Source organism: Vigna unguiculata, chromosome 2 (genome assembly GCF_004118075.2).
Source record: "Vigna unguiculata cultivar IT97K-499-35 chromosome 2, ASM411807v1, whole genome shotgun sequence".
In the NCBI taxonomy this organism is placed as follows: Eukaryota; Viridiplantae; Streptophyta; class Magnoliopsida; order Fabales; family Fabaceae; genus Vigna; species Vigna unguiculata.
In genome coordinates, this window is record NC_040280.1 from 30,065,031 (window position 1) to 30,081,311 (window position 16,281).

The window sequence follows — 16,281 nt, forward strand, 5'->3', positions numbered from 1 at the left end:
ATACATTTATATATTCTTTTTTATTTTGCCTTTTGCCTTGCAAGACAATCTTTGCATCACTGCCATTTATTTTAATCCCTCTGTGTGTAGTGTCAGAGTAACGTGGAAAATAAATTATGAAGAGCAAATAAATCATGAGAAAATGAATAAACATAGGAGAAAAAGAAATAAAAGGTGACTGGGACACGTGTAAAGCAGGACTGGAGGGGGGCAATAATTGGTACAATGTAAAGTGAAAGAAACTACTATATGATATGTATGTATATATAGATATATAGGTAAAGAAAGTGAGGTAACAGTAATGATAAAGGAATATATAGCTATATCTGGTACACTCGTTGGTGTTGATGGGCACAGTAAGAGATTGCAGGTATTTAAGAGAGAGAAGGATTTTCCATGTTTGTCTGTTATTATAATTATAAATAATTATAATGGACGTAACAGTGTTGGGGCTCAAATGGTCAACCTAAGCAAGAGATATACTACTCCAAGGGACTTTCATTATTTCCAATATATCAAGATTCCTTTCTCTACTCATTCCTCCCTTTGATTAACAATAATCATAGCCACCCACCCACCCACCCAACGCCCCCACAAAACCTCACTCTCTCTCCTCTCTTCTTAAGACCCTTTCAATCCCACGACCCATCTATAATTTTTCAACCCAAGAAGCAGATACGTACCCACCCCCTTACTCTCTCAAATGGGTTTTGATCACGACGCCACTACCTCTGGCCTTCACCTCGTTCTAGGGTTATCTTTGACGGCTACCACCACTCCATCCACCAAGCCTCAAGATCATCATCATCATCATCATCATCATTTTTGTGTTGTTAAGCCTACGCCAACCAAGCCTAATTCCCCCAATGAACCGTCTTTGACGTTGGGTTTGTCTGGCGAGAGCTGCCACCTAGCCAAGCAAGTGCCCACCAACAGTAAGGTTTATTGTGAGGATCCTCTCGACATGTCTCGACAGACGTCACCTCACAGCGTGGTCTCGTCTTTCTCGACCGGGAGGGTTGTGAAGAGGGAGAGAGATCTTAGCTTTGAAGAGGTAGAGGCAGAGGCAGAGGCAGAAGAGAGGGTTTCTTCAAGAGTCAGCGACGAAGAAGAAGACGGCACCAATGCTAGGAAGAAACTCAGACTCAGTAAAGAACAATCTGCACTACTAGAGGAGAGCTTCAAACAACACAGCACTCTCAATCCTGTAAATAACACTTATTATTATTATTATTATTATTATTATTATTATTATTATTAAATAATTAATCTCTCTCTTCTTAATTTTTGTTTTTTAGAGAAAATCTGTTTGAAATTAATATTATTTTCTTGGATTGGATTTACAGAAACAGAAGCAAGCTTTAGCCAGAGAGCTAAATCTACGGCCTCGACAAGTTGAAGTGTGGTTTCAGAATCGGAGAGCCAGGTACGTCTTCTTTTTGATTATAAAATCGACGGCTCTATATCACACAGCACCGTAACAAATGTTTCATTACGTTCTCCTTCATGTGTATATAAAAAGAGGTTTATATTTATAATCATCAAGCACAAGATTAATATTATCGTACGTGTGGCATGATAAAGTTTCGGTTTTAAGGATTAAACAAATTTAATTAATTGATTAGTTAATAAAACCTAGAATCATATGGGAAGGATTAATTTCCTTGTTGATGAATTTGGCAGATTCATGAGATGTTGGTTTATTAAGGTTTTGGGTTGGTTGCTGCAGAACAAAGCTGAAGCAGACAGAGGTGGACTGTGAGTTCTTAAAGAAATGCTGCGAAACGTTGACGGACGAAAACAGAAGGTTAAAGAAGGAGCTGCAGGAGCTGAAGGCACTGAAACTGGCTCAACCCTTGTACATGCCTATGCCTGCGGCAACACTCACCATGTGCCCTTCTTGCGAGAGGCTCGGTGGCGTTAGCGATAACGCTTCCAATAAAAGCCCTTTCTCCATGGCTCCCAAGACCCACTTCTACAACCCCTTTGCCAATCCTTCTGCAGCATGTTGATTGTGGTTAGGTTTTCACGCTTTCGGGCCAAGAGGTAAACCAGAAGAGTTATTTCCCACGACCATTGTATTTTTTTGGTTGAGGGCGATGCGTCTAGCTAGGGAAAAGTTGTAATTAGCTAATACTGTTAAGAATAGTAACTTCTGATTGAAATTACCTTTTGCTTTTTCTTCCTCTATTATTGTATGTTTATATATAAACCATTATAGAAGTTGTCCTTCTATATACGAAGGTGTTAGAATTTTTTTATTGTTCATTTTAAAGTTCTCATGGTAAGTGTATATGTATAGATATAGATACACATATGCTAATGTTGTGAAACAGACAATGGAAAAGAAAAAAGATAGCTGGCCGTGGGGATAATCTCATTTCCTCTTACATTCTAAGGCCTCATGTTAACGTGCATGTTTTTGTCCACACTGTGTGTAACATGTATCTTCAATTACACTTCTATCAGTGATTATTATTAATTAATATAATAAGTATGATTGAAATAATAATAATAACAGTTATCAAGTGACTAATTTATGAAAATAATAGCTCTATATACATATATATTGTATGCATGTATTAGTACGAAGTTGATTCAGATATTGATTCCTGTACGTTTTTACTTCCTTCAAATAATAATTGATACATTGTAATTAAAGTTTTATGCATATACACAACTGGCATGTAATCTATCGACTCTCGTGAAAGAATTTTCAATAATTAGTATACGTTTAAAACTCCTTGTGTTGGGTTTGATCGTCTATAACATATAACAGTCTTCTATCCAGGTGAAGAATTCTGTAATATGATTTATTTATAATTTCGTGAACAAAATTAACTTCAAATATATGATTGATACAGTGACAACAGTGAAGTTTAACAAGCGGTCAAACTTTATTCCTAAGTTATAATGTCAGAGTTGTAATTAAATTCAAAGAAGACTTCAGTAAATCCTAGCCCAGAAAAAGAGAAACAGTTGAAGACTGAAAATAAAAAGAAATTATCGATGGTAATGATATTAATCAACCGGGGAAAATAACGTAGTTGAAGATGGAAAACCGTAAAACAAATACTGAAAAGAAGACAGTTGAAAAAAGTCAATTGGTTGCATATATATGGAGATTAAAAAAATAATATTTGAAATTAATTATAAAATAGAATTGAATAGTATGAGTGGGATGGGAGGTTATGATTAAGTGAAGGAAAGGGAAGTTAGCTCACGTGTTTGTGTCTGGAAATCAGTTGCTTAAAGAGAAAACGAATGAGAGAGACATAGGGATAGGAGAGAGAGGGAGAGAGAAATGGATGGTTGAGTTTTAAATAAGAGATGATTAATCACAGGACAATTATGCATCTATATCCATCATTTTCAAACACTTTATTAATATCCACGACTTTTCATTATGTCATAATATTTATTTATAAAATAATTTGAATGCCATTTAATGTTATATGTGTTTATTTATATATGTTTTAATTTTATGTGCATTCATGGTGGCGTCTCGTGAGGTGCTTTGCCTTTAAGGGGACTTGTGGGTCACATCCCACGTGATGGCCCAATGCCAAAATCTTAAAACCAAAAAACTGAAAAATGAAAAAGAGATTTTGTTTAACCAAGGGTCTTATTGTAGTTGGGTTAGTTTGGCAGAAAGCCTTCTAATTGTCATTTCAATTTCGAGATTAAAATATATATTTCAAACATTTATCTGTCTACCAATTACGACCCCTTATTGATGAGTCACAACAACACAACTTCCTACCATCTAACAAACTTACATAAAATAAATCAAACAAACACGTACCGTGGGGTTTCATTCGGATAATACAATAATGTAATTCATCATGCTGTGGACCAATCAATATCGTGAGAGGACTTTCCGGGAAAATAAACCCACTTTCCTCGAAACTGCAAATCTGCTTCCCCTCCTCCTCATCACCATGTTAATCCATCGCCATCATAAATCTACCCACTTCAATTCAATGCCCTTCTTCAACTCCAACTCTATGAATCATTATTTTATATATTTCTAGAATTATAACCCAACAACAGTGTCATAGAATACAGAATTTGAGTTTGGTACTTGTACCATTTAATGTACCTAACCGACCACCTTGTCCTTGGACGTACCTTCTCATCTTCTACACTTGGCAAATGAACTTGTAATGCAGTAAAATAAATTTAGAAATACTGTAATCAAAATCACGATCGCAGATCTAGAAAACGTTGTTACTACGTTTGCACACACGTAACGCATTTACCAAGTCCCAGATTTAATCTCCTCGACACACGTACTTGTCAACCCTATACTATACACAAAATCCCATGAAACAATTATTGGATGAATTTCAAGATTGTGATAGTCATAGTCAATTCTAATTTGTAACACCGGTATTTTGTTTTGACTCATCGTATTAAATTAATGACGCATACGCTCCTTATAAGAGATTATGTTTATTTATTTAAAATAATAATCAGCTTTGTCAATGATGCACATCAACTGTGTCAGTGCCATGTCATGGTCATCCTTAGTTTCAATATATTTAATAACGTTTGAAAACGGTTCAACTCAGTCATCGACCTAATTAAGAGGTTGGCTGTAATATAACTTCAGTGTACAAATTCAATTTGTATTAATTAGTGGAGTTTTCTTGAATTCACCCAAATTAACTAAATTGATGAAAAAATTATACAGTTAATTTCGAAATTATATATAATATGGGAAGTATTTACGAAACCGTGTACATTTTATTCTTTTAAAAGGTATAGTATATATATTATTTTAAATAGAACTCAATTAAATAAGAAGACGAAGGACATAGAAAAAAAATGTCTTTAATTTTTAATTAGGTATAAATTTTGTTTTAAGTAAAACCCATTCGTCAAGAAAACAAATGAAATAAATAAGTTTTGTAGCCGTAAACAAATTTGAAGTTAGTTCCATTGATTTTTAATTGCGTGTTATTACTTTAGGTCTGTGGAATTTTAATTATATTAACTTTTAATTAGATTTTAAATTTTATTTAAAATAGAACTATTTACCCAAAAATGTAAACACGTGATGAAATGTTTAACTAAAAAAACGACACAACTTTACAATTATAGATTATTATAGGCTTAAATACCTTTTTGGTCCTCATTTTCGTAGTGTTTGTTGTGGATGATCCTCATTTTCACAAAATGTTTAAAATGGTCCTCATTTTTACCGAATGTTTAGAATGATCCTCATTTTCGCAATTCGTGTTTTATTTGGTCCTTTTCTGTAATGCCGTTTAAATCATTAACGGAACATTGTACAGGTGACACGGTTTGTATTAGGATGTGTTACGTGTATAGGTGACTAATTAACGTTAATTTTTCAATTTAGGGGAAATTTTGCAATTAGGGAAATTTCTTTATTTTCGTCTTTCTTGAGTTCAGATTTGCAGAGGAAGCAGCTAATACTTGCCATTTCATCATTGGATTGCAGTTGCACTCTTCATTTCAATTTTCTAGTTGATCATCATCAACGAGGTAAGTGGGTTCAGGGTTTTCTGGGTTGTGTTTGCTCGTGGGTTAGGATTTTCGTAATTCTATTTTTGGGTTTGTTTGTCTTTCGATTGTTGTGATGTTCTGCATGGTTTCTAAATTACTTCCATGATTTTGTGTAGTTTGTGTCTGTAGGTGGGGTTCAGTGGGGTATTATTTTAGTTGTTTTGTTTGTCGGTTGTCGATGTTGGTGTAATGGTTCCCATTATTTTATTTGTAATTGATTGTAGCAGTGGTCTCCCATTGCGTTAAAGTAGGCTTAATAATACATCTTTTTTATCTGTTTAATTTACTTTAGGGCAATGAGTGATGATAGGTTCAATGTTATTGTCCACCACGATGGTGAAGTAGAGGCCCATGAAGAGGCTGCTGAAGTAGAGATTGGGGATGCCAATGGTCTGAATAGTGATGTTGAAGTGGAAGGTGAAATTGAAATGGAAACTATGCCTGAAAGTGATTATTCTTGCAGAGGTAAATTTGAAAATAGAGCACGTCATTTAATCGAGTTATCTAATGATGAATGGCATTCAGAAGAATTACTTAGTGGGCCAGATAGCGAGAGTGAAACAACTGAGGATGAAGAAAACAATGATGAAAGGACAGGATGTGGTCCATTCCAGACATTTGTAATGCCAAAAAGTATGGCGGATTACAAATGGGAAGTAGGAACTGCTTTTCTAGACAACAACCACTTCAAGGATGCCACTAGGGCTTATGCTATTCATGCAGGGAGAAATCTGAAATTCTTGAAAAATGATAGTAACCGAGTTAGGGTTGGTTGTTTCGGTGCACAAAATAAATGTCAATGGTCCGTATATTGTTCCTATGTTCGTAGTCGTAAGATTTGGCAATTGAGGAAACTACTTGATGTTCATTCTTGTAGCAGGGAGTTCAAGATTAATATCATTAAAGTAAAGTGGCTTAGTGAAACCTTGGACCAAACTCTAATAGAGAATCCAAAGCTAAAGATAAATGACGTAAGACAAAGGGCTTTAAGAAAATGGAATACACATGTGTCAATATCAACAGCTCGTAAAGCAAGGACAATGACTGCAGATATAGTAGATGGGTCATTTAAAGAGCAATATAAAAGAATCTAAGACTATGCACATGAATTACTAAAATGTAATCCTGGATCAACTATAAAAATCAAAGTGGAAAATGATAATGATGAAGCAATTTTTCAGAGGTTTTACTCCTGTTTAAAAGCATGTATAAATTCCTTTGTCTTCTGTAGACCTATCATAGGTTTGGATGGTTGTTTTTTAAAAGGAAAGTACGGAGGTGAGTTGTTGAGTGTTGTGGGTAGAGATGCTAATGATCAGTTACTGCCCTTAGCGTATGCTGTTGTGGAAGTTGAAAATAAAGAAACTTGGACATGGTTCTTGGAATTGCTTATTGGTGATCTTGGAGGTATTGACGTGTGTAGGACAATGACCTTATGTCTGACCAACAAAAGGTATGTTTAATATATGTTCAATTTATTAATTTTTTTTAATGTTGTAAGTACTAATAATCTTATCATTGCACAGGGATTAGTGTCTGCCATTCAGGACCTATTACCCACTGCTGAGCACAGGTTTTGCATGAGGCATGTGTATGCAAATTTCAGAAAAAGATTCTCTGGCCAAAAATTAAAGATAGGCTGCTAGGAGCACACACCCAGCAGTTTGGGAAAGAGTGATGTTAACAATTAAAGAGTTAAATATTGATGCTTACAGATACCTTATTGATATACCTCCAAGGTATCTCTACTGTACAAATACCTGATTTCTATACAAATACCTGATTTCTGTACAAATACCTGATATCAATACTGATGCTATTATTTATGCAGGTTCTGGTCCAAGTCTAGATTTAGTGGTCGAGCCATATGCGACACAATTGTCAACAATATGAGTGAAGCTTTTAATAGTGTCATAGTGGATGCAAGAGGCAAACCCATAATCACCATGCTCGAGGAAATCAGAGTTTATTTAATGGAAATGTGGGTCACCAAGAGAAAAAATGTTACAACTTTTGAAGAAAACATTTGCCCAGAGATACTTGACAGACTACATAAGGAAAAGGAGTTAACCAAATATTGGATCCAAGGTTAGGTTTTTGTCTTTTTTTAACACAATTAACTTATTCGTGTACTGATATGTGTAATGATATTTGCAGCTGGTCAGGAGAAAAGATATTTGAAGTGAGGCACATATCCATGGTTGGAGATAAGTACACAGTGAATGTGGATGCTCAACATTGCAGCTGTAGGAAATGGCTTCTGACTGCTATCCCTTGCTGCCATGCTATTGCAACAATGAATTTCATCAATGTCAATGCTGAGGACTTCATACCAATCTGTTTCAGGAGATCCACCTATGAAAAAATATTTCAATCCATCATCTTTCCAGTCAATGGTGAAGTCTTATGGGAAAGAACTCCCTACCCTGACGTCCATCCACCACATAAGAGAATCTTATCAAGAAGACCCAAGAAAAAAAAGAAGGTTGGAAGAGTGGGAGTTGAGAAAGGATAACACACAAATCAGCAAAGACGAAGATAAAGAAATTTCCCTAATTGCAAAATTTCCCCTAAATTGAAAAATTAAGGTTAATTAGCCACCTGTACAATACACGTAACACACCCTAATACAAACCGTGCCACCTGTACAATGTTCCGTTAATGATTTAAACGGCGTTATAGAAAAGGACCAAATAAAACACGAATTGCGAAAATAAGGACCATTATAAACATTCGGTAAAAATGAAGACCATTTTAAACATTCTGTGAAAATGAAGACCATCCGCAACAAACACTACGAAAATGAGGACAAAAAGGTATTTAAGCCATTATTATAATTATTTTAATGTGTCACCATTATATGTGAAGTCTAAATAAAAAAATAATGTGTAAGATTGTAGAATCTTACCATTTTATAATTTAAATCGTGATTTTAATGATAATATTGATACATATATGGGCGGTCCTTGGGTGTGACATAGAACCTTGGTCCCCATATATATATATATATATATATATATATATATATATATATATATATATATATTTAAATTGTATTTTAAAACAATTTAATATATTTTTAGACATCTCTAAACATTTCTATACATTTATATAAAAAAATTTACACTCCTAAAATATTTTTTAAAGATACACCTCTAAATACATATAACACGATTTCTTACGAATTTTATTTGAGGGTATGCGTGGCTACGTTCAACAATTTCGTGCCTCCTAGCATGAGTAGTAATCAAATTATCTTTAGTGCATTTAATACATTGTTGAGGATGTCATAAATGCTTACAAGGAGTTTTGCAACAGCATTTCAAATCATGCCATGCATATTTAAATTCAAATATATAAAATACCAAGTTGCATGCATTTCACTGTAGGATGATGGCAAAATACAAATTCAATGAAGGAGAGAGGATTAAAATGTATTTATGAGAACAAAATATTCAAAGTTTCCCCGTTTATTTAAACTCGGTCAAAAAGTTGCCATTAGTAAAATATTTACAAACAAGGTTATGTTTTCGTAATTGACATAGAAAGTGGTAGAGCAACATGTAGTTGAGTGTGGGCGAATGTCTCATTTCTTTCCCATTTTGTTAAAATAATTATTAAATATATAAAAAATTATTTTATCTCTCTAATCTTATATGTTTTTTCTTTCCAATTATATGCTTCTTAGTCTATTATTTTTTACTTTAAAAGGTTGTTTAATTAGACTCAAATAATTTTTAATTGTTTTTACTGACTTGAGATCTTAGATTCACCATACAAATTTCGATAAATTTACAAATCACCACTTATAAAATTAAATTAAATATTATATTGGTAAAAACATGATTTGATTAAACCAAGTAATGATTAATTATTGTAATTACCAAAAATCCCACGTAAACTAAAAATAGTATTATGATGCATAAGAAGTTTGGGTTGTGGTGTGAGAGGATTTTGTTTGTTTTTGCGTTGTTGATTAAAATTTTATAGCCTTTTTGATTGAATGTTCTTTCTTTTGTAATTAATTTGATTTTATTCTAGATTGTTGGATGTTTTGAATTCAATTTTGATCCACCTTCAGAGTTTTCTAAGCCTTAAACTCAACAACAGGTAATTTTCTTTTCAAGAAAAATATACAATAAGAATTAGCTAAAATGATGTGATCCCAACAAGACTTATAGCTTGGGTCAACGCCTAGGTCCAAATCATGCTTAAGACCCAATACATGGCCCACATGCACCTTCAAGCCCAAGCCTATCAAGAGGCCCAATAACAAGGAGCATGCTCAAAAAGATCCAATTGGGCTTCATTCAAGATGGCCCAAGCCCATCAAGAGGCCCAAAGAAGATGTGAAGATTTGAATAGGTGTCTCAAAGAGCAATAGAATAGCAATAATATTGGCCCATTGTTTAGGCTTTGCTTTCTAGAATAATAAGTCAAACAATGAATAGTTCAATTGATAAAATTGGGCTTGACTAAGCCCAATAAGAGTTTGGACCATGAGCTATCAAAAGAGCCAAGGTGGACTGAGTGGAAGTCAACACTTCTTCCTAAACCTTATGGATCCAAAGCATCCAAGGGTTAGGAATGCTTCCTCCTTTTCCAAGGCATCATCCAATGGCCAAGATCAAGCCTCCTTCTCCAAGCTTGATCTAAGGGCCAAGATCAAGGCCCACTCCATCTAATGACTCTCCTTTCTCATGTGTAAATGACTTCATATAAAAGCCAAAATTTCACTCATTTGTAGACACTCTTGAAATTTTATGCAATAGATGCAACTTGAGTTGAGAGCACTTCTCCCTCTATTGCCTTTTGAGAGTCATCACTTTCTAAAGATTTCTTCTCTCTACCTCTAGCCACCTTTCTTAGGCTAGCATAGATTAGGAAATCCTATCACCTCTTTCACCTTCCATTGCTTGCAAATGCCTTCCAACTTGCCTCCATTCCTTCATCCATTTCTGCTGCACATGGAGCTCTTCATGCACCTTTGGAGCTCCACCATAAAATGACTCTACCAATGATATAATTTAAAAAAAATAAATACTAAACATCGCTAGACGACGCCATGAGTAATATTATTTAAAAAATAAAATATAATTGACTTCATGCTTGACACTACAAGTAAAAAGTAATTTATAAAAGTGATATTTACGAGAATAGGCCCAGAGACGAGGACAGATGTTAGACATGATAAAGAGGAACCATGTCTCTCCCAACATTTTTCTCATTTTATTTTTTATATATATTTTAAAATTATATTTGTATATTATTATATTAAATTTATATATTAAGTTGGAGATTATTTTAAATATTTTAATTTATTTTATCTTAGGTAATTTTTAAAATTTAATAACAATTTTTTATGATTATTTTATGATATGATTTATTTTATATTAGATAATTTTTGACATTTAATGATAATTTTTTATAATTATTTTATGATATTTTAGTAAAAGATAGTCATAGTTTTTTTGAATTCTATTATCGCGTGTGTCTGGTTTGAGTAAATGAAATGGAGATTTTTTCTTAATTAAAAAAAATAATTTGTATAAAAGATTTAGGATTGACTTATTTTTATCTTTGTGTGAGAATTTTAGTAACGGTGATAGAAATATTTCTTGTATAGTGAGTCAAATGTAAAATCAAGGTGTTACACAACAAGAAACGAGGTGTTAGATAAAAATTGAGTAATGCTAAAGGCCATATAGAAATGTATATATTATTTGTTCTAGAAAAAGAAAGTGTTTGGTCACGTATGGGAAAAATGGGGTCAATACTACAAATTCCTTATCATATTTAAAATTTAGGTAAAATATCTTTTGTTTGTAAATTTAATGAATTGAGAGGGGTTGTATCAGATTAGTTAGAAGAAATTATGTGCGTTGAATACTGATCCATTGAAAATGAAAAATAAAGTTGAAGAAGATTGAATGACCCATTATTAACTCGATTCATTGCCGTGTCTCACGGACTAACTCACCACATTCACATGACATGTCACATGGCATGTTAATATTTTTGTGGTGAGAGTGAGATTCAGAACAGGAGAAGTTATTCTTCATTTATTTGGAGCCGAAACAGCCCAAGTGCTCATACAAGGGTGGCCCAAAACTCAACTTGGACGGATCCTAATAATCGAAGAAAGGGTCAATTTCATGTCACTATTGCAATTTTTTTTTTTCCGTTTGGGTAAACTAAGTCCCGATTGGAAATTGTTTTGTTGTCTGCAAACACTAATGATTGGGCCCAATACATTATTCGTATGGGTATTGGAATTTGGAACCCCATGCCCTGCTATCATGATCTGCTTTGTCCTTTTTTTATATATTCAAGTTATAGTTAGGACCCCCAAAAAAAGCAGAAGCTAAATACAATAAATTATGGTCTAAACGGGAAGCTATTGATCTAAGCCTTGGAAAACCAATCAATCACACTACTACGAAAGAAACATCTAGTCTTTTTCTTCAATTCCAAATGAGTGTGATGCAAGTTTTTTCGTCACTTGTCAAAATTGTGCTAACCAGAAAGCCCAACATTGGGGATCACGACCACGATACCTACCATTATTTACCCTTACGTTGAACGTGTTTTGTGATCAATGGTGATGCGCCTCGGCTGCTTCTTTTTCTGCAATTTTTCAAACATTGACGTTTTGCTCTACCTCTTGAACACGCCAGCAATTCCCCATGCTGAAAAATGCTAGCCCCTAACAAGAGTTTTGCTTAAATTCTTAGAAGCCTGAGGCATGAGAATTAAAAAAGAAAAAGTAAACAAGATAAAGAAAATGCACGGTTTCCCGGGAGCTACTGAAGAAACAAACGTTGTTATTAGCTTAGTTTGATTTGGGAGGTATTGGTTGTATGTTAGTAATAAAGAAATAGAAAAAGAAAGTGGTTAGAAAAGCAGGTGCGAGTGATGATATTATAAGACATGATAGTGTCCTCCCTCCGAAAAGAAGAGAAGAAAACAAATAGAAAGTATCAAAACTGTTGTCATGCTGGACAAGGTCTCTCCCTGGCGTGTGATTCAGAGGCTTTTCTCTTAAAAAGGTTGCCGCCAACTTCCAACATGCCCATCACTACCATTATTCATATAAGATACTGCGCATTGCCATTTTCCTCTGCATGCCTTCACTCACTCTAATCACAACTTCTCCCACTCTTTTTCATACCATCACCTTCCCTCTTCTCACTTCAATCCATATACCCTTTTCTCCAAACATCAACTTTTACCATACTTTAACTTCTTTCCCTTGCTGGAAGCTGCTTCTGCTAACAGACATCGCTTTCGAAAGCAATCTATCCTAAAGCAATCGCCTTTGTGATCACATCATTCACATTTATCTGCAATTTCTCGCAAAATCGTGTAAAAAACAAGTGGGTTCGCGTGTTGTTATGCTAACGAGTGAAATGGGTGCTCTTTCGGTGCTGCTGGTTCTACTACTGATATTCTGCAACAGTGGGTTTGTGAGTGTGGGCGGTGGTTTGTTGAATTTCACAAGGCCGCGGAAGAATGTGTCTGGGAATGGGAAAGCGGAGTTGGAAGAGAAGAGAGGCGTGCCATCGGGAGCTAATCCTCTGCATAATCGGTAGAGAGAAGATGGTGGAAAGTGGGGCCACGCGCAGAAAGTGATGATGAAAGGGTATTGGTTTTAGAAGAAGGAGGACAGAAAGGGCTAAAGGAATCTGCTATTCCCTTTGTTCCTGTTTGGATGTTTTTGTTTCTGAAACATGGAAGAAGTATCCTGCATATAAGAATTGCCTAAAATATTCATTCTTTTTTCTGTTCTCATCTGACATGTTTATACATGAGCTGTCCCTTCGTTTAGTAACACCTAATGGATCTCTTCCTTGCTTTGCATGCCTCTGTCATAATTAATTCTTCTTTTTAACTCTTCTTAAATCTCTTTTCCATCTCCAATAGATGCTAATTTTGTTTCGTTACCCATTACTAATATCTGTGAATTACACGGCTTCGATTTGTTAACTATTTGTTTAAGCTAAATACAAAAATCTAAGCCTTTGATTAAGTTTAATTATTTAAATAAATTAAACTAAAACTTTAAAAGGTTTTGGCTGTAATAACTCATGAATAACCCGTGCTTTATTAAAATATTAGTACACTTTTTCAAAGTTAGGTTATATTAGTAAATATTAAATACAATTTATAAAAAGTATTAGCTTTTTTCTTTTTTCTTTTTTCTTAATAAAAAAATTATGCATATTTGTTATTAATAAATAATATTAAATATATTTTAAGGGGTGTACTTGTAAAGTTGAAAATTAATGTTGAGTATACTCTTCCAAAAGTTTTTTCAGTAACTTTTCACGTAGTGTTTTTTAAAATACAAAATAAATTTTATATTACGTGTTATATGTATCGTGAATACTTTACAATTCCTTTTTGGAAAAAGAAAAAGAAAAAGAACGTGGGCCGAGCTCACACCTCTTTTAAATTTCAAAAGAGCCTTTCAACTTATTTTGGCTTAAGAAGGAAAAAAACATCTCCGGGACTTGATTTTGGATAGTTTTTTCCTATGTTTTAAAATAAAAACTGTAAATTTAGGCAATTAGCTACGAGAAAGTAAACATTGTAATAGTGCAATGAAAAATATACCGTATTTTTTTTTGTCGCGTATTAAATAATACCGTTTTTGGTTAATTTTTTATTATTTAAAAAACCTATATTATTATTAGATTTTGAATCAACAAGAAACAATTATTTACATTATCATTGTGTAACTACAAGCCGTTACAAGTTACAGGGATATCTGACTGGAACGGTACAAAGAAAATAACGGTTAAACTTTTTTATAAAATATTTAAACTAACATATACATCCGAACTAAGCTTAATTATTTTTTTTAAAAGCTAATCAACAAGTTTGGTGGGCATCAAAATAATAGCTAGTACCCATAAAAGGATTTATTTATTAATAAATTACAAAACTATTTAATTTGGCATTCTTTTTGCACCAATAATTATACAAAAAAAAAAAGTGTTGAAATTGTGTTTTGCAGGGTTGTGAGAGTGTTGAAAAGGAATGAGTTTGGAGATTTTTAGTTTTAGATAATATGGTGAAGTGGAAGAGGTAAGAAAAAAAAGAAGAGAATCTTGGTACGTGCAGTTAGTTTCGTTTTGTTGTGTAGCAGAAAGGATGGTTCTGTGCCTACCCTTTTCGGCTTGGGGTCGGGTACATGTTCTCTGTTCTTGTCCTATTTTTCTTGTTCTTCTTCTGCAGCTAACACCAACATTTTCCTCTCCTCATTTTCTTCTACCCTTCCCACCAACGCATAAACTACTTCTTTTATTCTTTTCTTGCTTTATTACACTTAAAGTTTCAATAAATGAACAAAATTAAAATAAAGAGGTAGTAGTACTGGACAACACATGTAAGAGAAGAGTGAAGTGAAATTTCAAAATGTCTTCACTAAATAAAGTTGCAGACAAACGCGTGTGCAGAATGGATATTTTTGTATGAACCAGTACAGAATATAAGAGTCAGTCGTTTGTCTCTTATGAGGGGAATCAGCATTCAAATAGGTATTTTGTCATTGTTTTTTTATATTATCTATGTTTAACTCTACTTTATTTTTATATAGAAAACAAAAACCCAACACCCAACACCCAAGACAAAGACATGATGAATCACAATACACACAGGTCTAATAATTTCTTTTAAATGATTCCCCTCTCCCTTAAATCTGTACTTATTCAATGCGCATGGGGATAAAATCAGGGAGGGTTCAAGAATTCGTTTCAATCATTTCTCTACTTGTATCAATGCAGCTAATGAAGCTTTATTATGAGGTGCAATCAATGAAACTCTTGTTATCCAATCAGATCTTCGAGATGCGCATCATCCAACGTTTGTTCCTGGATTTTGAATCTATCCATGCACGCATGCAATAAGCGTTGAAACATCTCGTGAAAATAGGACTGGTTTTAGTACTTCATCAAAGATGATGTCAAAGCATTGCTGCTGTATCATGATTTCAGAACTAGTGAGAGTTGCTTCCATTTTGATGAAGTTACATGTTCCTTAGTTGCTGCTATATTAGTGTCTTACAATATGCAAAGTAAGGCTGATACCATAGATTCATAAGGTGCTTGATTCTTCTCAAGACCCACAGTAACAAGAGCTTTAAAGCTGCGGATCTCCCCTTTAATGATAAAAAGTTATTCAAGATACTGTGTGTGTTCATCATTACCTACATAAATATAAATAGCGTTTGGATATAGTTTTACATCACTTAAAGATAAGGTCTATGATAATTTAAAGATAAAATCGTGACGAAACTTTATGTTACAAAACGTCTGAGAACACGGTAATTATTCTTATCAACGTTGCCGGACTTAGATCAGATCAGAAAAAAAAATATATATATATATATATATATATATTTTTATATATATATATATATAATATAATATAATATAATATAATATAATATAATATAATATAATATAGTATAATGTTTTAATTCAACTAATAGTCTCACATCATTGTGATCTAAAACAATTTAAATATCCTCCTTTCGTCTCCATCCTCCCAAGTATCTTTTAAAGAAAAATCGGTGAACTTAAAAGTCGCGATAAATTTATGTAACTTCTTTTTCTTCTTCCTAAAAAATGCTTTTATGATTTGAGATGGATGTAGAGGAGTGGTAGGTAGCGTTGGCAGAGTCACAAAAATACCCGTAGCACGGGAGATGAGTGGATCCGTGCCTTCTGTCTTGGATTTATT

At 33.7% G+C, this 16,281-nt stretch overlaps 1 protein-coding gene across 1 annotated transcript; it reads left to right on the forward strand.

The window, feature by feature from the left end:
* Positions 1-566: 566 nt before the first annotated feature.
* LOC114167506 (homeobox-leucine zipper protein HAT22-like) lies at positions 567-2,261 on the forward strand. The gene is made up of 3 exons (XM_028052608.1): positions 567-1,207; positions 1,347-1,426; positions 1,730-2,261. The coding sequence occupies exons 1-3, from the start codon at positions 704-706 to the stop codon at positions 2,010-2,012; spliced, it is 867 nt and encodes a 288-aa protein (XP_027908409.1). The 5' UTR covers positions 567-703; the 3' UTR covers positions 2,013-2,261.
* The last annotated feature ends 14,020 nt before the right edge of the window (positions 2,262-16,281 follow it).

Excerpts from the sequence above, each read along its gene's own strand:
- LOC114167506 (XM_028052608.1), top strand. The coding sequence starts at position 704 with ATGGGTTTTGATCACGACGCCACTACCTCTGGCCTTCACCTCGTTCTA. Across the intron at positions 1,208-1,346 it reads AACACAGCACTCTCAATCCT|AAACAGAAGCAAGCTTTAGC; the intron begins GTAAATAACACT and ends TTGGATTTACAG. Across the intron at positions 1,427-1,729 it reads TTTCAGAATCGGAGAGCCAG|AACAAAGCTGAAGCAGACAG; the intron begins GTACGTCTTCTT and ends TGGTTGCTGCAG.